This window comes from Desmodus rotundus, chromosome 5, assembly GCF_022682495.2.
Source record: "Desmodus rotundus isolate HL8 chromosome 5, HLdesRot8A.1, whole genome shotgun sequence".
In the NCBI taxonomy this organism is placed as follows: domain Eukaryota; kingdom Metazoa; phylum Chordata; class Mammalia; order Chiroptera; family Phyllostomidae; genus Desmodus; species Desmodus rotundus.
In genome coordinates this window covers 131,924,988-131,950,108 of record NC_071391.1, presented here as the reverse complement: position 1 = coordinate 131,950,108, position 25,121 = coordinate 131,924,988, and the positions used below count along the sequence as shown (strand labels likewise).

At 39.0% G+C, this 25,121-nt stretch overlaps 2 protein-coding genes across 6 annotated transcripts in view; one reads left to right on the top strand and one right to left on the bottom strand.

The window, feature by feature from the left end:
• Positions 1–1,870: 1,870 nt before the first annotated feature.
• LOC112297912 (prolyl-tRNA synthetase associated domain-containing protein 1) lies at positions 1,871–6,032 on the bottom strand. Of its 2 annotated transcripts, XM_024552778.4 has the most exons (3): positions 5,938–6,032; positions 5,641–5,777; positions 1,871–4,447 (listed from the first exon to the last, which is right to left on the bottom strand). In XM_024552778.4, exons 2-3 carry the CDS (start codon positions 5,773–5,775, stop codon positions 4,013–4,015), a joined length of 570 nt encoding a protein of 189 aa, XP_024408546.2. In that variant the 5' UTR covers positions 5,776–5,777; positions 5,938–6,032; the 3' UTR covers positions 1,871–4,012. The 2 variants fall into 2 exon arrangements, with proteins under 2 accessions (XP_024408546.2, XP_053781441.1); XM_053925466.2 differs by lacking the exon at positions 5,938–6,032 and having other exon boundaries at positions 5,641–5,912.
• Positions 6,033–6,140: 108 nt separating this feature from the next.
• Positions 6,141–25,121, top strand: part of MTIF2 (mitochondrial translational initiation factor 2) — a 33,468-nt gene continuing 14,487 nt past the window's right edge. For 2 of the 4 annotated variants that reach the window (XR_008426979.1, XM_024552779.3), the window contains exons 1-7: positions 6,141–6,327; positions 16,049–16,386; positions 18,184–18,421; positions 18,786–18,897; positions 23,000–23,171; positions 23,610–23,770; positions 24,575–24,751. Coding sequence is in view for 3 of the 4 variants with exons in the window: in XM_024552779.3 (XP_024408547.1) it covers positions 18,203–18,421; positions 18,786–18,897; positions 23,000–23,171; positions 23,610–23,770; positions 24,575–24,751 (841 nt within the window). In the remaining variant the exon portion in view is untranslated. The remainder of the gene's footprint in view (positions 6,328–16,048; positions 16,387–18,183; positions 18,422–18,785; positions 18,898–22,999; positions 23,172–23,609; positions 23,771–24,574; positions 24,752–25,121) is intronic. The other 2 variants (XM_024552780.3, XM_045189434.2) reach the window with 2 other exon arrangements.

Sequence of the window (25,121 nt, the reverse complement as noted above, 5' to 3'; positions counted from 1 at the left end):
CTCGCTCCATCATGACTCCCTAGATTCAAGTGTCAAATTGATAATGGGCATCATGGCAGTCTAGAGACACTTGCATGTAAAAAATGTAAATTCATTTTTAGGTGGATAAATGGAAGATAAATATAGAAATTATGTTTTAGCTAAAATACAGTAAGTGGGTAACTTAGATTTATATTAACTAGCTTCTAATTTGCACAATTAGGACACATCCCAGGACAATTACTGGAAGTTGAAATTAACAAGTAGGAGGTGGCCCAGTGAGGGTGAATGATATTACAGCTTGACCTGTCCAGGATATTAATCCCCTAAAATAGAGAACCTGCTGACATAAGCAGCCTATTGTTTCTTCAAGAAAATGCTAATGGCAGCCTATGAAGTACCCAGTATGAGTAGGCTGCCCCCGAGAAAGCCCAGTTAAAGCAACAACCAAGGTAACAATTGAGACTGCAAAAGTAGGAATATTCTCAATTATATTCATCCCCTTTTTCATAACATTTCAAGGGAGGACTAGAAAATAACCACATGAGTATTTTACTTTCTCCAAAAGATACCACTGGAAGCAAACTTAGAGGAAGTCACTCTATTTCCTTAAATTACTTCTGCCAAACAAAAAGGTATGGCCAACTGTAAACAAACCCAATGTCTCTCTGACTGGGGCCTGACATGCTTTAATTATCTATTCTAAATCTATACCTAAAGACTATACTTTCAGGGATCATTTCTATAGTTCGTTAAATCTATACCTAATCCCTGCGCCACCTACCAACCCCTTCCCCCCCCCCCAAAAAAAAAAAACACCTGAAGAATTGAAAATACAGGGTAAGAGCTTCAGTGGAAATGTTTGGTCCAAGTTTCTGAGCTGGTGGTTACCAAAGAGTTCACGAAACAGGTTTGTATTGTAGCACCTTTCATGTAAGGCATGGTAAGAGCCTATTGAAAAATCACTGTGCATGTTACATAATTACAGCCACCTCACAAATGAAATATTACAGCCTGCATTGTCTTAACAGTTTATGTCAGGAAGTGAAAAAGATACTGTACCAAATCTGGAATTACAATGAGTAATAATGTATGCTAAATGGCTTGTATTTTAAGTTACTTATGAGAAAAGTGGTGAATTTTGTGTTTTTCTTTTCTGCTACACTTAGTCCTGAGACGTGTTTTTTCTTTAAGCCTTGAATTAATAATACAAAAGGAGCCCATTTTATAATATAAACCGTGATGTACGTGTTGAAATATTTGGACAATGAAAATGCCTTAAAAGGAATGCTTATGGATAAAGTTGCACTTACAATACTCTTTAACAAGACCTGATTATAAATTGTCTTTTTCTTTTCTCCTAAGGGTTCTCTTTCAATGTTTGCCATTGTACTTATAACTGTTATTAAATACCAAATCAAATAATATAAAAGCTGTAACATTTCCTTTAAAAGTATTACTACTGAGGGACTTGGAGTTGAATAGCAAAATGTTTATTACTTGGCAATACCTAATATCAGCCACAGAAATCCAGTTTATAACAAAAGATACACCATTGTTTACCTTTTTAAAAGCATTCATCATTTATCACTTTAGTGTCTACTTTAAATTAGGTTGATTTAACATTCGTTTATCAAACTGATATAAAAAGAAATAAAACAAAGGTGATTTTTATAAGTGATAAATAGTAATCATTTAAAAATTGTAAAATATAATTTAGCCAAGTATTGTTCTTTTCTCTTTGCCCTGGAAAACCTATTTTCAGACATAACCCATAACCTTGTTTAGATGATTCCATCATAATCATTTTGACATAGACACTAGAGGTTTTGGGAGAATAAGAAGAGTATCAGTTGGCCAAAAAGTCTGTTTGGTTTTTTCCATAAGATGGTTCTAGTAGCACTTAGTTGTCTTTTATCTTTATTCAGAACAGTTTTATTATATTGAATTGTGACAGCTGTCAAATCAGTGTGCGTTAAAAAATAAACTTACCATGTTGGTTTTTTGTGTAGCCGTTTTAATATTGAAGATGGAAGAACATATGCAACATTTTCAGTATATTATGCTTTATTATTTCAAGAAAGGTAAAAAAGCAACTGAAATGCAAAAAAGGTGCATGACTGATAGAACATGTCAGAAGTGGTTTACAAGGTTTTGTGTTGGAGACTTCTCACTGATGACATTCCATGGTCAGTTAGATAATGATCAAGTCAAGACATTGAGAATGTAATCATTATACCATGCGGGAGATAGCCAACGTACTCAAAATATCTAAATCAATAAAGTTATTGGTGAAAATTAAAAATGTGTCTTTTATTTACCGGAAAAAACTAAACAGACTGTTTTGGCCAGCCCAGTGCATTAATAGATTGTACAAATCACTATCTCATTTTCACTTAGCCCTTTGAGGCAGAATATTACAGGTGGCAACCAGACCTATGTCCTTGCAGGTCAGTCTTTGCCTTTTTCGATCATAAGGTGGGGAAGGGAAGTTACACCACTTATCTGAGGTCCTCAGTGTCTTTGATTCTATTCATTAAACTTTCATTCTACATGTAAAGCAACCTAAAATTTACTCTTAAAGATACAGTACAGAGTAGGTAAAAACTAACATGGCAACTCAGAATAGGTTTATCATTTATGGAAAGTGTTTCATACTAATTCCACATCGCTTAAATACATTCTATATCTTGTAAAAATTCTGCCATGAGCCCCGGCTGGTATGGCTCAGTGGACTGAGTGCTGGCCTGCGAAGCAAAGGGTTGCTGGTTCAATTCTATCAGGGCACAAACCTGGGTTGCGGGCTAGGTCCCCAGTCACGGGTGTGTGAAGCAACCACACATTGATGTATCTCTCTCCCCCCCTCCCTTCTCCTCTCTAAAAATAATTTTTAAAAAATCGTGCCGTGAATAGACTTGTAGTTTCTAATCATATCAAGAAATGACAAGTTTTTACTTTACCTTTTAGTAACACAAATTGGTATAAATTAAATACATCTCTACCAGGTGGAATTTTTTGAGTGGTCAAACTTAGGAAAATACAGTTATGTTAATGAATATCCCATTTGACTGTACTAGAGGAAAATGAGAATTTTCATGACAGGACCTGTAGATTACTTCTGTAGTCTGGCCTTACACCATACCCTCAACTGAGAAAGGGTTTTGTCTGAATTTAAGTGAGGTGAAAAAAATGTCAATTTTACTCACTCTGTTTCTGAACCACCTTTATGTGACAACTGACAATACATAATCCTGGGATCTTACACTTTTCATATGCCATAATGGAAAGGGGATAAGTAAAATTCAATATATCTGAGAGAAGAAACTTACGTTCACATTTCTAACCTTTGAACAAAGACTAAACAAATCCTTCTGATGGCTTGTGTATATATTCTGCTATTGAATTTTAAAATATAACTTTAGTGGTATAATTATTGCAACATTTCCCATCCCTATGTTGAGTGTTTCTCTAAAATTTTCTAAAGATATACTTCTATAAAAAGCTTATTTTTTCACCGAAAATCACATTTAAAAACCCTCAGTAATGGAAATTCTTAGCCCTTGCCCATGTTTATTTTAATTATCTTGCAGGGGAGTTTTAAATTCCTTAATCCTCATTCCAAAGATAACCATTTTCAATAATTTAATATATTCTTATATTCCTTTTAATTTTTCCCTCTGTACACTATCATGCATAATTTTATATATGCTTTTCTGCCCCTTGATTTTTTCAAGTACAATAAACACCCTAACAAAGATGTAGAGTAGTTAATCTTAGTTCTGATGTTGCTCTTAATTTTTGAAGGCATTTCTGAAATGAGTCATAGGGAATGGAGGATGGGGCCAGGGTTATCTGCGCTAACACTACCTCAATAGATCTTTTTAAAAACAGCTTTAAAATGAAATATCCCTGTTAAAATGACTTAAGTAGTCACCAAACCAAGGTGCTAAATATTCTTACTACTATTAATGCTTTTTACAAATTACAAATAAGAGAGACAGCTTTCAGAAATGTATTCTAAACATTAGACCAATTAGTTGTTTTTATCAAAATTTAGTATTATGGGATCATGTCCTGTCTTCTTCATGAATGTAAGAAAGTCTTCAGGGCTCAGTCCCATGGTTGCAGCATTGGTCATTGGATGAAAGTACACCTTTTCGTGTCCGCCTTCCAAAAAAGCAGAATCCAGAACCAATTGCACATCTCCATGATCACAAAATAGTGCCAAGGGCGTGGCACAGCCTTGGCCAACTTTTAGTTTTTCTAGCATAGCCGTTTCATCAGCAAACCGCAGATTTCCACTCCCAACACCTAACTGCTTGGCAAGATCATTTAAATTAATTTGTCTATCATGAAGAACTGTCACCAGCCAATAGCCTTTTTTCTTTTTGTCTTTAAGAAATAAGTTCTTACTATGTGCTCCTTTCAAATGCTGGATATGAGGCATCATTTCTTCAACTGTAAACACCTGTAAAATATCACATGAGAAATTTATAATATTGCGTGTATGTACACACTGCATGCTTATACAGTTGTACGTATTTTGCCGGTTGGGTGGGAACAGCACGGTTACGAAGTACTCAATTCCTTACACCAAGACCTTGAGTAGTTTCTCTTAGGTCAGTTCTCTATTCCAGTGTACTGGCCAGGCCCTTGAATTCTTAAAATGCTTTTTGTTTTTTCTTCAGATTTTTGGTACTGAATGTTTATAAAAGCCCAGACTCCTTAACATTATAATTACATCCAGGTCAGGTGACAACCTCCAATCTATAAATATATAACCATAGGGTGCTAGGAGACCCTGCACTAACGGAGAACATCAGAAAGCTGGCAATATACACAGGTAAAGAAGGGGGATATGTGGACTATATAAGAGGGAAGAAGATCACAGAAGGCAATATAATGTTGACATTAAATTTGTAAAGGTGAGTGAGACTTCTAATGTACTTCTCTACCCTTTGGAGATTACCGTATTTAGCTATTACCATTAGCTGTTACCTAAGTTTTGAGAACTGTCCCGGCAGCTCTCAAGTTACAATTGGTCTCGTGAAACATTTGCACATCTTTATATACACTAAACCATATTAAAAATACCAAACTTCCGCCCTAACTGGTGTGGATCAGTGGGTTGGGGGCCGTCCCCCAAACCAAAAGGTCGCCATTGGATCCCCGTCAGGGCACATTCCTGAGTTGGAGGCCAGGTCGCACAGGTTGGGGGCGTGCGAAAGGCAGCCAATCGCTGTGCCTCTCACGTCGCAGTTTCTCTTCCTTTCCCTCTTTGTAAAAAAAATAAAAACTCCCTAACCTTGGTGCCGTGGTGTGCGCCTGCCGGCTGATACACCGTAGCCATTGCAGAGACGGTTTACTGCTTGGTAACTTACTTTAGCTACCTGTAAAGTGGACACTGATCAACAGCCCACACCAGTTTAAGGTGCACAAGTTTTCTCCCAATAACATCGTAATCCCAAATAGAGAGGTTTTTGAGGTTTTTGTCAAGTGCCTTCCGTACTGCAACCCGGAAAAAGTCCTAGAGACGTTTCTGCGGCACATCACCCGGGACGAGTGATTTTGCTGCCCAGCCCGACGGACCCAGCAGCGGCGCCCACCACCACTGCCCCGCCTCCTCGTCCCGGCCTGGCGGGCCCGGCAGGAGCGCCTCACCTCCGGATGCTCCACGACCTCCCTGCGGATGCCGAGGGCGTCCAGCCGCTGCTCGAGAGCCGCACGCAACTCGGCGCCGGCCATAGTGCTGTCGTGGCTTGGGGAAGAGCCTGTGTGGGAGGAAGTGCCGGGCATCCCTAGAGGGTGAGACGGAAGTGCCGGGAGGGACTAAGGCCCCGCCGGAACCCCAGGGCCGCTGCGGTCGGAGGTGGACGGCGCCGTCTCTGTGCGCCTCTCCCTGCACGTCCAGGAAAACTGCCCGTGCAGACAGCCTTGCAGCACCTGCGGGTGCCTTACCTGGTGTCCTACAAGGAGGAGGCGCCTTCGATATCGTAGCCTTCCCTAACCCCGCTTCTGGTTCCTATGCCCAGCATAGCTGCCACTTAACTAGAACCAGACCTAGTAACGACGTTCAGTTTAAGTTGGTCACGGAGAGGACCCGACCTCCCGCAGACCCCGAGCTGAATGGGAGCAATCAAAGGCTCCTCACCCACTTCCCCACCCTCGGGACTCCAGTCCGCTCACTGTTTCGGTACTGGGAACCACCTGAAGGGGGCAACCTTGAGAAAGTAATGATTTAAGACCGCCTGGACAGCATAGGGGACTGAACCGTGGTAAGGCCTCTGTATAAACTCAAGAGTAAGGATGGAGATTTCGTCTTGCAGCCACCCACGACAAGCCGCCTAAGTAAGTTCCCTTGCCTATTAAACCTGTCACCTACCTATATGCAGTGGCCTGCCTCTACGGGTTTTTGCTTGTCCTCTGTGTAGGAGGACCCAGCACCGGAGAGGGGAGGGTGCCAAAATCCCTACCCTTTTAAGACTTCTCAACTTTTAATTTTTAAATTATAATTTTACATCTTACCTTTTCTGAAAGTTAACTTTTGTTGCTCTTCATCTGCGAATAATTAGCTGTGGCAACCAGAACTCAACTTTTTCGGCAGCAGTTTGCCTACCTCTTGGTGGGGTGTTTTCCACTATCCTTTGAAACTTTCACTCACCCCGTGAATGAGACCTGAATTTTCATATTAGGGTTTCATTTATGAATTTAGACTAAGCCTCAAATCCCAGATAAACGTAGGTATTCCTCGAGACATTCACCTCTTGTGTGAATAAATTTAGGTCATTTCTGGGGTACAAATTGAAGGCCTGGCAAGGAAGCCTCTTCAGAAAACACTGGCATAAGGGCCTAGGAGGAAACTGCAAAAGAGAAGTAAATCAGAGCCAACTTTACATTTTCACTCAGAATTGGCCTTGGATAGCGTAATTATAAAACTTCTCAGCTTAACCCGCCTCTTAAGACTATTAAGCTATGTTTCCCTTCTAATTCTTGTTTCGTCTAATTCTTTGATGCCTGATTATAGAACCAACGACAGGCTACTTACTACCAATGGTCACCTAAATTGAGGTCAAAAACAAAAGCAAACATACCACATTACTGTCCTGGCTGGTGTGGCTCAGTGGATTGAGCGCCGACCTGTAAACCAAAGGGCCGTAGGTTCAACTCCCAGTCAGGGCACAAGCCTGGGTTGTGGGCCAGGTTCCCAGTAGGGGGGCGCATGAAAGGCGACCATGCATTGATGTTTCTCTCCCTCTCTTCCTCCCTTACTCTCTTTAAAAATAAATAAATAACATATTTTTTAAAAAAGCAAGTATACTATATTACAGTGTTTAGAAAACATAGACAAGAGAGAGAGGCTTACTTGGAACATTTTTTCCATGTTTATTATTTCCTTTCCCCATTTGTGAATTAGCTTTGTTTATGTCTTGGCTCACAGAGCCACTGAATGAATGATAATGGCTTTCACATTCAATCTTTTTTTTTTGAACACTCAATTCATTCATTTAAATTTACTTCTGCATGTAAGGTGTGGTGGGGCTCACTTTTTCCCATGAGGTTTCCCTCTAAGAATGAAAGTAGAAAGCAATAAAAGAGCAAAAATTACACATTTGAAGATAAAGTAAGGCATATCCCAAATGATTGTCCTTAAATATTTGAAGACTTTCAAGAATATCCAAATCCAATCACGGTGACCTGGGAGTGGATAGGGGAAAGAAGAATTGGAATCTGATTGAAACTAAGCAATGTAAATCATTTCCAAAAGTAGGAAAACATTAAGCTAGGGTAGGATCTCCATGACAGCTACAAAAGGAGAATGGAAAGAGCTAAAACTGGCAGTGACATGCAGCACATTGTCTAGGGCACTCCGGTGTTCTGACCTAGCAATCTTTTGGGGATTGAACTGCCATCCATCAGGTATGCAAGGCACGAACCTCCCCCAGCCCTACCTCCACTCCCCACCACCACCCAGCCTCCCCTTAGCTAATCCATCACAGTTGTTTCTCAAATCCTTTCCCTTCTCACCACCTCCATCACCCTAGCCCAGCGATTTTCAACCAGTGTACTGTGAAGGGTTTTTTAATGCAATACGTGCCTATTTAGTCAGAAGCACGGACCTCTTTTCCCTTAGATTGTGAAATAAAAACTGACAACAGCCAGCACGACAATAGTCTTCCCGTGCGAGTGCCCTGTCTTGAACCATAAATACATAGTACATAACAGAGTTGCGTCTTATTGATCGTGTCACATGATAAGATTGTGTCTGATGGTTAATTCTTGGTACCAGAAATTCTTATATACAAGTATAGGCACCTGATTTTTTTTTTAAAGTCACTTTGGAGCAAAAAAGGTAGGTAATTACTATTATTATTTCTGTATACCTATTTTTGGTTATATAGGCAAAAAATACAATATTGGTGTGCCACGGAATTTTAGTAATTAGTTTATGTGTTCCATGAGGTGAAAAAGGTTAAAACTCACTACCCTAGCCCAAACTACTATCATTTTCCCCCTGGTCTAGACTAATGTTCTTTTAATTTTAGTCTACCTGTTGTTGAATTACCAAGGATCCTGCTCCAAACTAGTCTTACAATCAAAGATTTCTATTATGAAACAAAGCTAAATTTGTCTATAGTAAAAGTACGTTATGTCACTGTTAAAAAGCTAACCCAGGTTCAAAGCAATATTTATTTGTCAGCATCATATTAAATATAAAAGAAATGCTATCCTTGGCATTGTCCTCAAAGCAAACACAATTTCAAATTTATTTTGCAAACAACAGAAAACTTTAAATTTAAATTATCAGCGTGAATTGAGGAACTAGATATTTAGTCACAGAACTTGAATATGAAACCTCATGATTCTAGGAGATTGGTGAAAAATGCATGTTGCCAAATGATTTTACAAACAAAAAAGACTTAATAAGTCTGCGGCATTTCTACAAGAACATATTGAGGGAAATACTCTTATTATCATCAGGAAGAGTATGAATACTTGACAGTTAAGAACAGAACCTGGAAAAGAGGGCTGGGAGATGGAATTATGCCAGGGTCTAGGACAAGAGACTTTCACCTTATGTCTGCTCAAAGTAAAGAAACAGCTACAACTGTAGCTTCCCTGAGAGAGGAAATAAAAAGGCCAAAAGTATAAAATATTTATCAACACCAAGGAGAGTGGACATCATTGCATTAGTTAGGTGAAGAATGTTAGAAATCCCCATTACTGGGTGAAACAGGGCAATCCCAGGACAGGTGAGTTGAAAGCCATCCTAAGAAGCCGTGCATACGTAAAAAGAAAGCAGGAGGATGGGGCGGGGTTGGGGCTGGGAATGCTAGCTGCAATCTGTGTCTCTTCAACATATCTTCTGTGCGTGCTATGCTGCTTCTCCTCAAAGACCTTAAAATCTAGCAAATCGAGAACTGAGACATTCACGGGGGATAAAGCCAAGAAAACGTGCCTAGGGCAACAATCGCAGATGCTTGAGGAAGCATTGGGAGCCCAGAGGAAGGGCACTGAGTAGAGTGGGGTGTATACACCAAGAAAAGCTTTAGAGGAAGATGATACCAGTTTGAACAATAAGTAGGAATTTGCCAGGAAAAAAAAATGTGTTCCAGCTGAGGAAACTCCAGGAATTGAGGGATGGAGATGAAAAAGCACAATGTGTCCTGGGCATTATGATTTGGTGTGAACAGTAGAGCAGAAAGAGAAGGCTGGTAGCAGGAGACAAGGACTATTCCACCATAAAGGGGCATGTTAAATAAATCAGGTGACATACTTCCTTAGGGTATATTCTCCATCATATTTGCAATATTTAAGGATATACAGAAACACAATTCAGTAAATGGGGAAGACCAGTTATAGAAGAGTACTATATAGACAATACAGTCCCCATTTTGCTTCAAAACACATATACCTGTGTAACAAAGTAACTTAAAAAAAGCCTAATTAGTATTAGTGTCTTCGTCACATAATCCCATTCCATGAAGGTTGGTTTTTAAAGGCCCTTGTCGAAAGGAAGAGGATTTATCCCAGGACAGGAGACATGGAGGTTAGTTCCTAGAATAAAGGAGGGGAAAGCTGATGGATCCAGGACTCAAAAGAGAGGGTGAGGACTGGGGTGGGGAAGATGGGATTGGGGAGAACAGTCCCTTATTGGCATTTTTTCCCTCCATGGATAGCAAGATGGGCACCTGCTATCAGTGGAAGGCAGTCCGCCTGGGGCAGCCCGGCCAGAGCAGAAGTGGCACAAGTCCCCTCCAAGCATCAGTGCTCAATGAGAAGCTGTGACGAAGAAGACTATAATCTCCCAGTCCAGTTGTGCGGCTCCTAAGTCTCAGGTGGAGAAGGGAGGAAATCTCAATAATAACCTCAGACTAACATGTGGGGACTGGGGCTTATTAAATTCAATTCAATGAAATATGATTGAAGATCAGCTCAGCCCTGGAAGTATAGTGCTGAGCAAAACTGGACAGAGACTCACCCTGTGGAGGAAACAGTCCACTGCAGGACACAGATATTAGTCAAATAATCGCAGAAACAGATGTTACATTGCCTGGGTGGCAAGTGCTAAGAAGGACACATGCGATGCTGTGAGAGCCCATCATAGGGGAATCTCACCTAGTTTGGGGGGAGGACCCAGCGAGTCAAGGAAGTCCTCTGAGATCTGAAAGATGAATTCAGAGGGCAGAAAGAGGACAGAATAGTGTCCCAACAGTTATAGCTTTAGGGTGCTGCAGGATATTAACTAATTTTGTATATTATCAATCGTACTCGATCATTCATTCTTTCAGCCACTGTAAATACTTGGCCCCTTTGAATGAGGCTTACTTACCATCTTGTTAGTTCCCTCGCGAATGAGTTAAATATGTCTTTAGACATATGGTCACTTTATACTTAAGTCATATATTTTAAAAGATTTTATTTATTTTTAGAGAGAGGGGAAAGTAAGGAGAAAGAGAAGGAGAGAAACATCAATGTGTGGTTCCTTCTCACGTGCTCCTTACTGGGGACATGCCCGCAACCCAGGCTTGTGCCCTGATTGGGAATCAAACCAGCGACTGTTTGGTTCACAGCCTGCACTCAATCCACTGAGCTATACCAGCCAGGGCTATTTTAAGTCATAGTTTTAAACTTTTCAAAAATAATACTCTGAATTTAACCTTCTTAATTTTGTAATAAATATATTGAACACCATAAAGGTTAAGCATCTTATTCAGTCTTAATGCTAGTTAGTGAAAGAGCTGGGACGAGAATCAGGAAGAAGGAATACAGGCTGGTAAAAGGGTACAAACTTTCAGTTAACAAGATGAATAGGGTCTGAGGATCTAATGTATAACCTGGTGACTATTGTCTTTATTGTATAATTGAAATTTGCTAAGAAAGTAGAACTTAAATGGTCTCACATAACAGTGTGTGCGGGGCTGGCTGTGTTAATCAGTCTGCAGGAGCCCTTTCACAACGTGTAGTTTATCAAATCATCACGCGTACACTTTAAATATCTCATAGTTTTGTCGGGTATACCTCAGTAAAGCTAATAAACAGAAACCAGTGACTTTATAACAAAAAACCACATTTGTAAGAGATGTAAATGTGTAAGAAGACATCAGTGAAGTATAATTTAATGAGACTCAAGAGGGGACCCGCAGAAAAGCTTTGTGTAATCTGCATGTCAGTAGTAAAGAGACAACTGTTCATTGCTATGAAAGCCCAGTGCAGATACCTTTAGTGACTATTGATACGGCTTTTATCAGAGGTTCCTAGACATCAATGTCATAATTTCCACAAGAATTATACAAAATGTTACTCTTACTGTTTTCCATAAAGATAATTTTTGCTTTAATAACAGCTGAAATACTAATGGAAATGCAAAGATTTACCATATATCCGGAGTACAGGTTGATATAAAATTTAAGTGAAAAAATGCTAATATTCAAATGTTCAAAAGGTAAAATCTCAAAGCTTGTTGGGATCCTAAAGATCTTTAATTCAACTTCCTCAAATATGGAAGTGGTTAAGGAACAGCCTTAGAATCAAACAGACATGAATTTAGGTTCTTCTCACCAATCACTGAGGATGTGACCCGGGCAAGTCACTTAACTTCCTCAATGATATGCAGTCCCTCTAGTTTGTTAACATTGATGTGCAAACTTTAGACATTCAGTCTTGCAGTGTTTAATGAGATGAGGACTATAAAGCATTAAGAACAATGCCTCATTTTTAGTACATCATATTATTATTATACAGTTTAGCAATTTTCCCCAAAGCCACATATTTAAAATAAATTGACCTCACCAAAATGTGCTCTCTAGATTACCAACTTGTAATTGGGAGTATCTGTCAAATCAGAGTCAAGGGAAACTAAGTCATCAGTGGACCTCAAACCTGCTAATGTGCCAAGAACAACTAATGTACAAAATAGTAAATAGAATAACGTATTTGTGGGACTAGTACATAATTGGCCATGAAAAAGATAGCTATGATTATAGCTATTACTGATTATTTTAGATTGCTATAATTCAGGTTCTCAAGTCTTTTCTAGTTTTAAAAATCCTGACACTGTTTCTCTAGCAGTTTATATTGCAGGGGGTGGGGAGGGGTTTGTTCTTTTTTTGTTTTTGCTTTATTTTGTGAAGCCAACGTATGATAGCTGAGACAGAAAACAAAACAGATATAAGACTTATAAATTTGAACTGTCTTACTACATCTTTGATCAACTTTTTTGGGGAAGAAACTTAATTCTTGTGGTGTTCCTTGTGATGTTCTCTTCTTAGGACCGCCCAGTGAGGTGACTATAGCTCCTTCTAGTACTGTTGTGCACAAGTGCACAGGGCAGCAATTCACCCCTTGCTCCTCTTGTAGGAGGCATTTTACCCCTAATTGTCATCAAGAACTATAGGTGGTCTAGATGTTAAAGTGACCTACCCCCTTAAGGGAGATTTCAGCCAAATTCTTGGAAGGGTAAGCTGAAAGGCAGAACCAACAAAAGTTCAAGCCATTTGCTAGGTAAGATAGGCAAGGGATGGCTGCACAATATAACTGCTTTTCTGTTTTATTTTTTACTGTTTTTGGATTAAACTTTGCTCATTGATTTTTATGACATCAATTCATAGTTCTGAGATATGGCTTTCAGCAAGGCCATGGCATTAGGGAACATTATTTGTGGTTAAACTGTAAAGATAAAATGCAGCATTTATAGTATGAATCTCACTTATATAAAATTGTATGTGTACATGTATTTATAGAGAGAAATAACTGAAATCACGTTCGTCAAAATAATAAAAGTGGTTATTTCTGGAGAGGTGGTAGATTTAAGATTTGATTCACTTTCTTTTTTAAAAAATAAACTTCTAATCTTTAAATAAATTTAGATTACAGAAAAGTTGCAAAGAAAGTAGAGAGTTCCCAAACGTCCTTCACTCGGTTTCGTCTAGTGTTAACGTGTTATATTAACCATAATACATTTGTGAAAATGAAGAAATTAACACTGGGGTATTAAAGTTAACTAAACTACAGACTTTATTCAGATCTCACCACATTTTCCACTAATGCGCTTTTCTGTTTCAGAATTCTATCCAGGAGACCACACTGCATTCGGTCATCATGCCTCCTTAGTCTCTTCTGATCTGTGATAGTTTCTCAGTCTTTTCTTGCTTTTCATGACCTTGACATTTTTGAAGAGTTCTGTTAGGTATTTGGTAGAATGCTCTTCAATTTAGGCTTGCCTGATGTTTTTCCCACAAGTAGAGTTATAGGCTTTTGGGAAGGATACTGTAAGAGTTAGAGGGTCCTCATCACAACATTTCAGGGGGTACATGATACCAACATGACATCACTGCTGATTTACACCTTGCTTCATTGGTTAAGGTGGTGTTTGCCAGCATTCTCCACTGTGAAGTTACTGTCTTCCCTTTTCCATACTCCACTCTTTGGAAGCAAGTCACTAAGCCCAGCCCACACTCAAAAGGAGGGAATTAAGCTTTACTTCCTAGCAGGCTATATACATGTATTACTTGGAATTGTCCCCTCCCCCACATTTTTTTATTTGGTAATTTTTTTTATCAGTATGGATATAAGTATACTTGTTTGATACTTTGGGTTATAATCCAATACTATGTTATTTTGCAATTCAACCATTTCCATATTTGGCCATTGGGAGCTCTTTCAGGTTGGCTCTTCTGTTCCTTTAGTTGACCTTATCTTAAAAAAAAAAACTCTTTCTATATTTTGACATAGTGCTTGAATTTGCTACATTAGCTGTGTTATCTTCATGATTAGAAAAGTATCAATTATTTTCACTTTAATATTGGGGAAGATATGACCACTACTTTGATGTTCTACCAACCAATTTCTGCTTGTTTCTCAACTGCTTGGCAAGACAAATAAGAGAGCAAGGAACAATTTCTTGCAGAAATTGCACTTCAGTGGGTATTTGTGAGTGGTAAGTAAAATGATAGCAACTAGAATGAACTCCAATCATTTTTGAGTGCGTGGGTGTTAGGTTCATCAAAAAGATTTCCAGGACAGAGATTTCCATTCAATCATTCAGCAATAGTGATGCACACCTTTGTGGTAGGCACTGGGGAGACAAACATAAAAAAGGGAGGAACCCTGGCAGCTGTGGCTCAGTGGATGGAGCAAACTAAGAGGTCACTGTTTGCATTCCTGGTCAGGGCACATGGCTGGTTTGCGGGCCACATCCCCAGCTGGGGGTGTGTGCGAGAGACAACATATTGATGTTTCTCTCCCCTCTCCCTCCCTTCCCCTCTCTCTCTCTTAAAAAATGTATTTTTAAATATATATATATATATGTATATATTTATATATATATAAAGGTGGGGGCTAATTTCCTAGTAGAGTAGCTCAGTTGGTTAGAGCCTCCTCTCCATGCACCAAGGTTATGGGTACATCTCTGGTCAGGACACATACAAGAAACCACCAATGAATAGATAAATAAGTGAAATAACAAGTCAATGTTTCTCTCTAAACTAAGTAAATAAATAGAGGAGTCATGAGATAGGAGGAAGTCAAACTGTGGAAGGGAGACAACAGTAGGAGGGGACCCAAAACTCCTGGAATTTATTTATTAAAAATTATATTTATTCTTACATGTTTAAACTTCAGTCACCTTCAAAGTACTCTCCATTTGACACAATACCCCTATGGAGACTTTATTCCACTCCTCAAAACAGTTTTTGAACTTGTCAACTCTGATGCCTTTTAGTGCTTCTGCTGTTTTTTGTTTCACCTCTTCCACATCAGCAAAACGTTTCCCCTTGAGGACCTTTTTCATCAGGTAGGGAAAAAGTCACTGGAGCAAGATCAGATGAATAGAGAGGGTGGGGCATGAAGGTCATGCTGTGTTTGGTCAAAAACTGCTGAACACTCAATGTGTTGCAGGCAGGTGTGCTTGCAAGTCACCCACCATGAAATGGGCAAATACCTTGAAAGAGTCTTCAATAAAAATTCACTGTAGCAGAACACAGCCTCTCACAAGGCCAGCTGGTACACTGACTGATACAGATGGGTTCCTATAACTGACCTTGTGGTAGGGGGGTTCCCCCTCGTAAATATGCTTTTGAGTAAGAAACTCTTCTATACCATATCATTAGCCTTGGGTACGAGGACAGAGATGAAACAGTAATTAGACTCTTGGAGTGGTGGTTGGTGGTGGTGGTTGTGGTTAAGCAGGGGCCAAAAGACATGTCCAATCAAAGTGCTCTCGGAGGAGGCTGTAATAATCACAACAGCAAAGTCTTATTACGAACCAGGTGCTCTTATAAACCTCATTGCTATTCTATGAAATTGCTACATCATTACCATCTTGCAGAGTGGAGGCTCTGAGTTTACACAACGACCCCCAACAGGGAATGAGCTGGGATTGCAACGCACTGCAGCTATACTGCTTAAAATGCTAGCCACACGAGGCGACTTTTGAAGGAGAAAGCGCTCCTTACACGGTACTCACTGGTTCTACCATCCCATTCCCTGGTGTTTTTTCCTTCTTGTTATGCGCCTCGTATAAGAACCTATCATTTCTCCCACATTTCCCCTTTCTACTGGGCGCTCACAGCCCCACAGGCGCAGTCACACTTCACTTCCAGAAAAGAAAGGGGCCCGCGGAAGCGAATACCGCGGCGCGGCTGAGCCCGCGCGGACGCTGCAGGTGGAACTGGCGCCGCTCCCGCCGGGCGCCCCCGGGGCCCGCAGACGGCCCCAGCGTTCGCGGCCGGCTGGACAACGGCGAGGTCGGACTTCGTAGCTGCTGGAAGAACCGCTTCCGGTGGCACCGGAAGCCCGGTGGGGACCGTTTCGGAGACGTACTGACCGACCGTCAATTCTCCCGCGTCCGGAAGGTGATTTCTGCCCCGTCTCGCAGTCCAGACCCTCCGGGCTTGATGTAGGAGCTAAGTGAGTGGGGGCCCTCGGCCGGGTGGCGTGTATTGTTTGGCCCTAAGTGTCGGTGGCTCAAATCATAAACATTGCGCTTTCGGAGGCTTTTCCCTGATGCGGTTACTCCCTGCGTGACCCTTCCTTGGGCTTACCGAAGCCGGGTCGGTGCGACCGGCAGCGCTGCGACAGGTGCGGCCCCCAGTCCCAGCCTCCCTTGAACTCGGGGCTTTCTGGGTTCGGGCCCCAGGCGCAGCCACCCCACACCCGTACTTTTTCTACAGTGATTTCTGTTACCTTTAAGATAAGTTTCAAGGCTTCCAACTGTTCTATTGAGACGTTTCCACCAGTGCAACTAGTATTTCCAACATCCTTCTTCAGATTCCGAGAGTGTCCTTGCGGCGAGAGAACCCCGAAGTGGGTTTTGATAGCTGGGTTCTAGTCCTGCTTGCCATGAACTGGCGGTTTGCCGTTGGAGAAGTTTTTTTGAGCTCTCTGGGCTCCATTGTCCTTTTCTGTAAAATGAGGGGCTTGGAGTTAGTAGCAAGTAAGGGTGCCTTCCAGTTTTGATATTCGGATGATTGCCCTCCATGTTTTTCTAATTCCGGCGTTAATTACATATCTGTGCTCTGGTTAATCTCCACATAGGGCCTTTCCTCCTACTCCATTAATGTATGTTTTTGTCAAATCTGGTTTAAGACTCATTAAAACTGTTTTCCTCCCTAAGGAATCCTTTGCGTCCTGCGCACTGTTTACTTAGTACCTAAGTCCAGAGACTTGTACCTAAATAAAAATTTTTAAATGTTTCATTCTTGAGGTGTTTAAAGGTGTTCAATGTGTCTGAGAGTCATATTGGAACACTTTGCAGGCAGTGAACTCTGAAGGAAGGGACGTGGGCTTATTAAACTGAATCAAAAACCTCAAACACTGCCTGGAAGCTGGTGCTCAGGAAATGTTTGCTGAGGAGAAAACATGTACTTCTTACATTATTTTAGTTGTTCCTGCCCTTAAAAACTGAAAAGCAGAGCTGTAGAAATGCAGTCTTGGAAGCAGAGGGACCGGAAGACTCGAGGAGGAAAAGAACTATACACTGAGTTCTACACAATACTGTTGAGTTCCGTTGCAGTGTTCACTCAATAAACTCTTCTTTCAGTACCGAAATGATACGCAAAAGGCATTATTTAATAGATATGGTATCGGGTGCCTTCTTTTCTCTCTGAAGCATCTTTGGGCAGTGGGGACAATGGTGAATGTTGAAAGACTATTCCAAGTAGGGGGGGCTTATGCAAGGGTTCAAAATTGGATGACAAACCTTTGGAGATTACAGGTGGGTAAGAATAACAAAAGCCTGGGAGATAGGAGTGAGGGGGCTGTAAGAGTACAAGAAAGAGATGAAGTGAGGTCCACGGAGGGCAGATAAATGCATCCTTATATAGCATGTTTTGAAGTTGTACATTAAACTGGTGATTGATGGGGGGGGGTGGGCATTGGTGGGTCCTTAGCAGAGAGCTGATGAGGTCAAACTTGCATTTTAGGAAAATCACTCTATTTTTGATTTGTTAGTTGATGTTTTTCAAGAGTGAAAAAAGAGCCCTTTATAAGTTTTTATTTCCATTTTATCATGGTAGGAACATTAACAATGATAACGTCTAGAGAGCAGTTAGTACGGAATCCCAACTCCAACTAGACTCTGAGCTCTTTCAGGGCAGGAACCTGGTTTTATTCACTGTAACTCTAGAGCGTTGTTTTCCATGTAGTAGATAGCCAATTAATATCCACTAACTTGATTTCAGTATTAACCAAAATATTACTTTAAAGCTTTTTTTCTAGAAGAAGCATGAACCAGAAGATGCTGAAGTTGGAGAATCTGCTGCGATTTCACACTGTTTACAGACAGCTGCATGGCCTCAGTCAAAGAAGAACATTAGCACAGTGGAAGCGTGTGTTTTCATCTGCTTACCCAGTATGGGCAGCTCAGCAGTACACCCGGCCCCGGCAAACAGACGCGCTCCTTGGGGCTGCTTTATCTCAATATAGGCTTCTAGTAACAAAGAAGGTGGTTACAGATTTATATTATTACTGTAACATTTGGTCTGACATGAAAGTGCGTAGAGCCATGAGTGGAAGTTCATTTTGAGTATTTTGTCATTCACAGATGTAATGCTACACTGCAGGCAACAAATCTTTGTGAAGTAGGGAAGTTCTAGTTAGTTGTTTGGCAGTGCTGATGAATTTGATTACTTGGAAATTGGTGTATAACAGTACATTAAAAATGCTGACTTTTAATTTTAGTCTGAGGTTTAACTGCTCATGGGAGTGTTAATTGGTAGAAATAGAAGCTGTGATAGATATTCCAAAATAAATATAAATTGTCGCTTACAAGTTTTTCTTCGTCTCCACATATTCTGAATTTTTGATAGGAAGAAAAATCACGGAAATCTCAGTTATCTTCGACAAAATCTAAAAAGGTGGTGGAGATATGGATTGGAATGACTGTTGAGGAGCTGGCTACAGCAATGGAAAAGGACATAGGTGAGCCACATAATTTTATAAGAAGAAATTGGAAATGTGGAATACCTGGTATTTTATTTGCAGTGAGACTAAAGCAATCAAGGATAAAAATTAGACTGGCAATTTAAAAAGTTGTTAAGTCATTCCAATATTTTGTACTTTTTGTCACAAAATCTAATTCTTGGCTCTTTGCCAAATATAGTTCTCCAAGATTTTGCTTCTAATAAAAGTAGAAATGATTTTCTTACCTTGACTAACCTTTCTTTCTCAGAAATTGTGTGGGATATTAGATTAAGTCCAAAGAATGTTTTTGGACTGAAGAACCACATTTATATTCATTTACTTTCCCTCTGTTTTTCTATAATTTTATGATTTCCTTTTTTCACTAATTTTGACAAATCTGTACATACCAGCAGAAAAATATTCATAGAATTGCAAGTTTAGTAATACTCTTTATTTATAAATATACAGCATCTTTGTCATTTTTTATTCCTTTATTGCACCATTTATGTATTTATTACCAATTTAGGATTGTGGGAACAAAATTTGAGTTTTCATTATAAACTGACAGAAGATGATATGAGTGTGGGTGGTGGGCACACAAGGCACCACTTTGTCATTTTATAATTAATATTATAAATAATATTAATAATAAACTTGATTTTAAAACTTCATTTTGGGCAATTTTTATACATATTTGAAAGAAATAATAGAATAATAAGCACAATGTATGTTTAAGCCAGTGACAACAATTATTAATATATCATTTAATGTGTAAATACTTCTGTATCTTGATAAAAGATGAAGATTTTTTTAAACATTACAACACACACCCCCATAACCATAATCCTTTGTATTACTAAATAAATAAAATAACTAAAATATAAATTTAATTCCACAGATCAGCGCTTTAAACCCAAATTGATGTACTTGAAGCTTATTTAATATTATATTCACATAGCTTTTGAATTAAAGATAGTATTTATATGGTGCATATTTTTAACTACTATATTAGTACATTTTTACTAAGCACATCTGAATACATTTTTTTCTTCCCCTGGCTCAATTAAAATAACCTGATATAACATTTCTTGTTGAAATGCTTTGGATACTTTTCTACATGTAAATATTTATTCCAAGTCTTGGATAAAGATAAAATAATATGTCAATACTATATGCACTTCACATATAGAGAAAAAGATCCCTATGTTTAAGCTACCTCTCAGAAGTATAGCAAAACATATTGGAAAACTATAGTTACTGGATTATTAGGGATTTTTAGTATTATTAGAAATAGCATTGTACTCATAACCTTTCTTTTTAGAAAGAGTTTCATTATTTTCTGAGAGTGTATCCATACAGAAAATTTGAATTGTATCGGTCTTAAAATGTGTGTTCTTGGGAAGGGCTGTGGTAGGGAGGTACATAGGAAAGGGTTTCTTGCATTGTTGTGGAGTTACCAGTGATGTCCCGGAGCTTGTACCACATTGTGAGCCAGTCACTAAATTAAGAGATTATGGGAGCTGGTTGTTAAATGCAACCATTTAAAAAACTTAAATCAGCCCTGGCTGGTGTGGCTCTGTGGATTGAGCACCAGCCTCAGAACCAAAGCAGGGCTGGTTCGATTCCCAGTTAGGGCCCATGCTTGGGTTGCAGGCCAGGTTCCCAGTTGGGGGCTCATGAGTGGCAACCACCATTGATGTTTCTCCCCCTCTCCTCCCTTCCCCTCTCTCTAAAAATAAATAAATAAAATCTTTTAAAAAATTAAATCATAAACAAATGTAATAAACATTCATTGAAACTCTTCACTTCCTAATTATTTTACTGCATTTTACTATTATCTATGTTCTTGAGGTTATTCATGCATATTTTACCTATATGTTAGAAATAGTAAGTAATAGTGTACTACTGTGCATCTCTTTCCATCTCTGGGTTCAGTGACTTCATGTTGTTAGCTTGAAGTTAACTATGGTATTTGCACCATAGAAATTAGGAAATGCCATAAATCAGTAAATGTTTAAAATATTTTATTTATTGACTTGAGAGAGAGGAAGGGAGAGAGAAATATTGATTTACTGTTCTACTGATTTATGCATTCATTGGTTGATTCTTTTCTGTTTGTTTTATAATTGAACTTATTGGGGTGACATTGGTTAATAAAATTATATAGGTTTCAGGTATACAGTCTACAATACATCATCTGTATACTGTGTTGTGTCTTTGCCACCCGAAGCATTGGTTAATTCTTGTATGTGCTCGGATGGGAGATGGAATCCACAACCTTGGCATATGCAGACAACGCTCTAACCAACTGAGCTATCTGGCCAGTGCATGAATTTTTTTCTGGGGGTGGGGAAGCCTTGTGAGTAAACATTTATCAGCACACTACTGAATACGATGTTCTTTTATGTTTTGCATATTTGAGGACGCATTTATTCCATATCTTTCTTTCAAAATACATATTATTTATAAGATGATTGAAAGTCTGGAAACGTAAAACTACTTACTTCATTATCAAAATAGGTACGTTAACTTTTTAAAAAATCTTTTAAAAAGTTTTTAAGGATTTTATTTATTTTTTTAGAGAGGGGGAGGGAGAAACAGAGGGAGAGAAACATCAATGTGTGGTTGCTTCTTACAGGCCCCTTACCCGGGACCCAGCCCACAACCCAGGCAATGTTCCCTGACCAGGAATTGAACCAGCAACCCTTTGGTTTGCAGGCCGCACCCAATCCTGTACATTAATTTTTCATCCACAGAGAAATATGACTGAAATAAAAACAAAGCACATTAAATAAAATGAAAAAGAACAAGTAAATATTTTTCATATATTTTAAGATGTTTCAGACCCTGAATAGATAATAAACATAAATTAATTACATTGCGCATAGTGAGATATTGTGAATGTGTGTGTATGTGTACATACAGTTGATTGTCATTATTTGGGGATTCTACACTGGCACACTCTCTAAAATGTATTTGCAGCCCCAAAATCAATACTCACAGTGCTTTTGCAGGCAGGCGTTCCCCAACATGTGCAGAGGGGTGAAAATTTTGAGTTGCCTAGTCATACTTTCCAGCTAAGGTTCATGCCTTCTGCCTTCTTATTTCAGCTCTCAGACTGTAAACAAGTGTCATTTTTGTGGTTCATTTAGTGCCACATGTTTTGCATTTTTGTATTTTTTGTTGGTGATTTCGCTGTTTAAAATGGCCCCTGAGCATAGTGGTGAAGTTTAGTGTTCCTACCTACAGGAAGGCTGTAATGTGCTGTACAGAGAAAATACATGTTTAGCCCTGGCTCGTGTGGCTCAGTGGATTGAGCACTGGCCTGTGAACCGAAAGGTCACCCGGTTTGATTCTCAGTCAAGGGCACCTGCCAGGTCTCCAGTTGGGGATGGATGTGCAGGAGGCAACCAATAGACATATCTCTCACACATCGATGTTTCCCTTCCTCTCTTTCTCCCTCTTTCCCCCTCTCTCTAAAGGTAAATAAATAAAATCTTTAAAAAGAAAATACATGTTTAGATAAGTTTTGTTCTGGTATTAATTTATAATGCTGTTGGCTATGAATTCAGGGTTAATGAATCAACAATATAGTATATTAAATAACATGTCTTTAAACAGAAACACTTAAAACAAGGTATGTATTGATTGGCTGGTGAAAATTTTGTGACTAGAGGCTAAAGAAAACTAACCCTGTGTTTCCCCTCAGAGCAGTGGTTTACTATTTGCTAATCCAGTGGTCGTGAAGGTTTTATAGAACATAACTACTGTGAATAACAAGAATCTACTGTATATATACACACATTTGTAAAGTATGACATATGTAACTACAGGTCTTCAAAGAACTAGACTATGACAAACTACTCAGTACAACATGCAATTTAATGTTTTTCTGATGGTTCAGATGGTTCATACGGTACATAAATGTTCCAAATACTACGAATATGCAGAAATTCCAATTTATATAAAGGCATTATATTTTAAAGATCATTTTCTTTTTAGTTTCTTTGTGATTTGTTAGCATTAGAGAAATAGCTTATAGAGTTATTCCTCTGATTGAGTGTACTGTTTATATGGACATTTATTAATAGGAATCACTTTCTTACTTTGTTCCACCCAGATTATATATATGAAGCTTTAATGAACACTTCTGTTGACATAGACTCACTAGAAGCCGACTCACACTTAGACGAAGTCTGGATCAAAGAAGTAATAAGGAAGGCAGGGATGAAGTTAAAATGGACCAAATTGAAACAGGACAAAGTCAGAGAAAATAAAGATGCCGTGAGAAGGTAAAACATAACCATATAATGGGGGAAGAAGACGGCATAGTTTTATTCACACTTTTTAATGGAAAGAGTTGCCTTAAAGTTTTTTTGCAGTTAAAATCATGTTAAACTTTTCTTCAAAGTGCTTAAAGCATCAATATGTTCAGGTTATTATAAAACTGTAAGGGTTATTTTTCTGAGTTTTCCAAGTATGTATATTGATCTTGGACTTAAAAAATGTATTCATTTCTGCTCATTATTATGAAGATGCCAGCTGTAGGTAGGTAATCATGTATTTTGTTGTCAGTCGTATGCATAGAAGAAGAAAAGATGATGTCTAATCAAAGCTGAAGGTTGGTTTTTATTGTTAATGATAGTTCACAGACATAACTGCAAATTAGTTTACTGGCTATAAACTGTTGTGATGTTTAAGAAATGGAACTCCTTTGCTGTTAATTTTAGGCCCCAGGCAGATCCAGCTTTATTAATCCCAAGGTCCCCAGTTGTTACAATAATGGGCCATGTTGACCATGGGAAAACGACACTACTTGACAAACTGCGAAAAACTCAAGTGGCAGCAATGGAAGCTGGAGGCATCACTCAGCACATTGGTGCCTTTCTTGGTATGAACACAAATTACCTTACAGTGTGCTTGGGAACTCCACAGATTATTTTCTTAAAGCTAGTGTCATAGTATGAAATAGACCAATGCAAAGTAAAAGGAAGGCTAAAGAGTAAAGCCATTGGTTTGATGAAATGTAGAGCAGGTGGCTGATAAAGGTTATTTTGTACGTTCTATAAGAAGAAAATTACATTACCTTTTTATTCTAGCCCATTCTTAGTTTGGTTTAATGAACTTAAATTCTTCAACGCTAGCTTGTGATAATGTTGCTGATAATAATTAAAAATAGTAGCTACCGTTAGGTAGGTATTAATATTCCTACTTACAGATAAGAAGGCTGGGACTTAAGTTACTTGATCAAGGCATACATCTACTAAGTGGCAAAGCCAGGATTGAAACCAAGGCTTTTGGACTCAGATCCTGGGCTACCAATTGGATACTAAATTGCCTTTGTTGTTAGGCCAGTTGTGCAGCTGATGTTTGCTGATGCAGGGTGGCTTCCTACATAACTCTCAGAGTATTCTCTCTCCTATACCAGTTGGTACATTTATGAAAGTAGTTATTTTTAGAAATGTGAAGAGTTTTGGTTTGAAATTATTACATGCAAAGAAAACCTTACAGGTCTCACTAGTATGTTATCACTTTTTGTTGTGAAATTATGATCTGTATTGTTCTGATTAACATTAATGGAAGGAATAAAATTATTTTAAAGAATTAATTGTGTTTGATAATGTCACATATATTCCTTCATATTAAGAGAGTATATATTTGAGTCCTTAGTGTTCTTGGATTTCTGTTTCCACAGTCTCTCTGCCTTCTGGGGAAAAGATAACCTTTCTTGATACTCCAGGACATGCTGCTTTCTCAGCAATGAGAGCCAGAGGTACTCAGGTCACTGATATTGTCATATTGGTTGTAGCTGCAGATGATGGAGTAATGAAACAAACTGTAGAATCTATTCAACATGCCAGAGATGCGCAAGGTACTGTGTGGCTGTGGCTGACTTAACAGGAGTCACTGTTCTGGGGCAGTGCACATGTAGCTCCCTTAGTCTTCATGGGAATCTCAGCATTATTTTACCTGCTTCTACCGATAAGGCTCAAAGACCGTTGAGTCGTTTTCCCACAGATGTAACTACTAAGAACAGTGTAGCAGGATTCAATTTGGGACTTGTGAATACAAGTATAGTCCTTTCTGTACTATTTACTTGGCATAGTGTGACACTGTAATAGTCTCAAATAACTTTTAAAATGGCTTATTATCATGGAAATTTTAATTAGATATAAAAGTAAGAAGAGAATAACAAACTCCTATGTACCCATTACCTAAATTCATTAGAAGTTGAAAAGTAG

What these genes read in the sequence shown, in the direction of transcription:
- LOC112297912 (XM_024552778.4), bottom strand. Translation starts at nt 5,775, where the DNA reads ATGCCCGGCACTTCCTCCCACACAGGCTCTTCCCCAAGCCACGACAGC. An exon ending in AGGTCGTGGAGCATCCGGAG is followed by an intron (nt 4,448 to 5,640) that starts GTGAGGCGCTCC and finishes GATATTTTACAG; the next exon opens with GTGTTTACAGTTGAAGAAAT.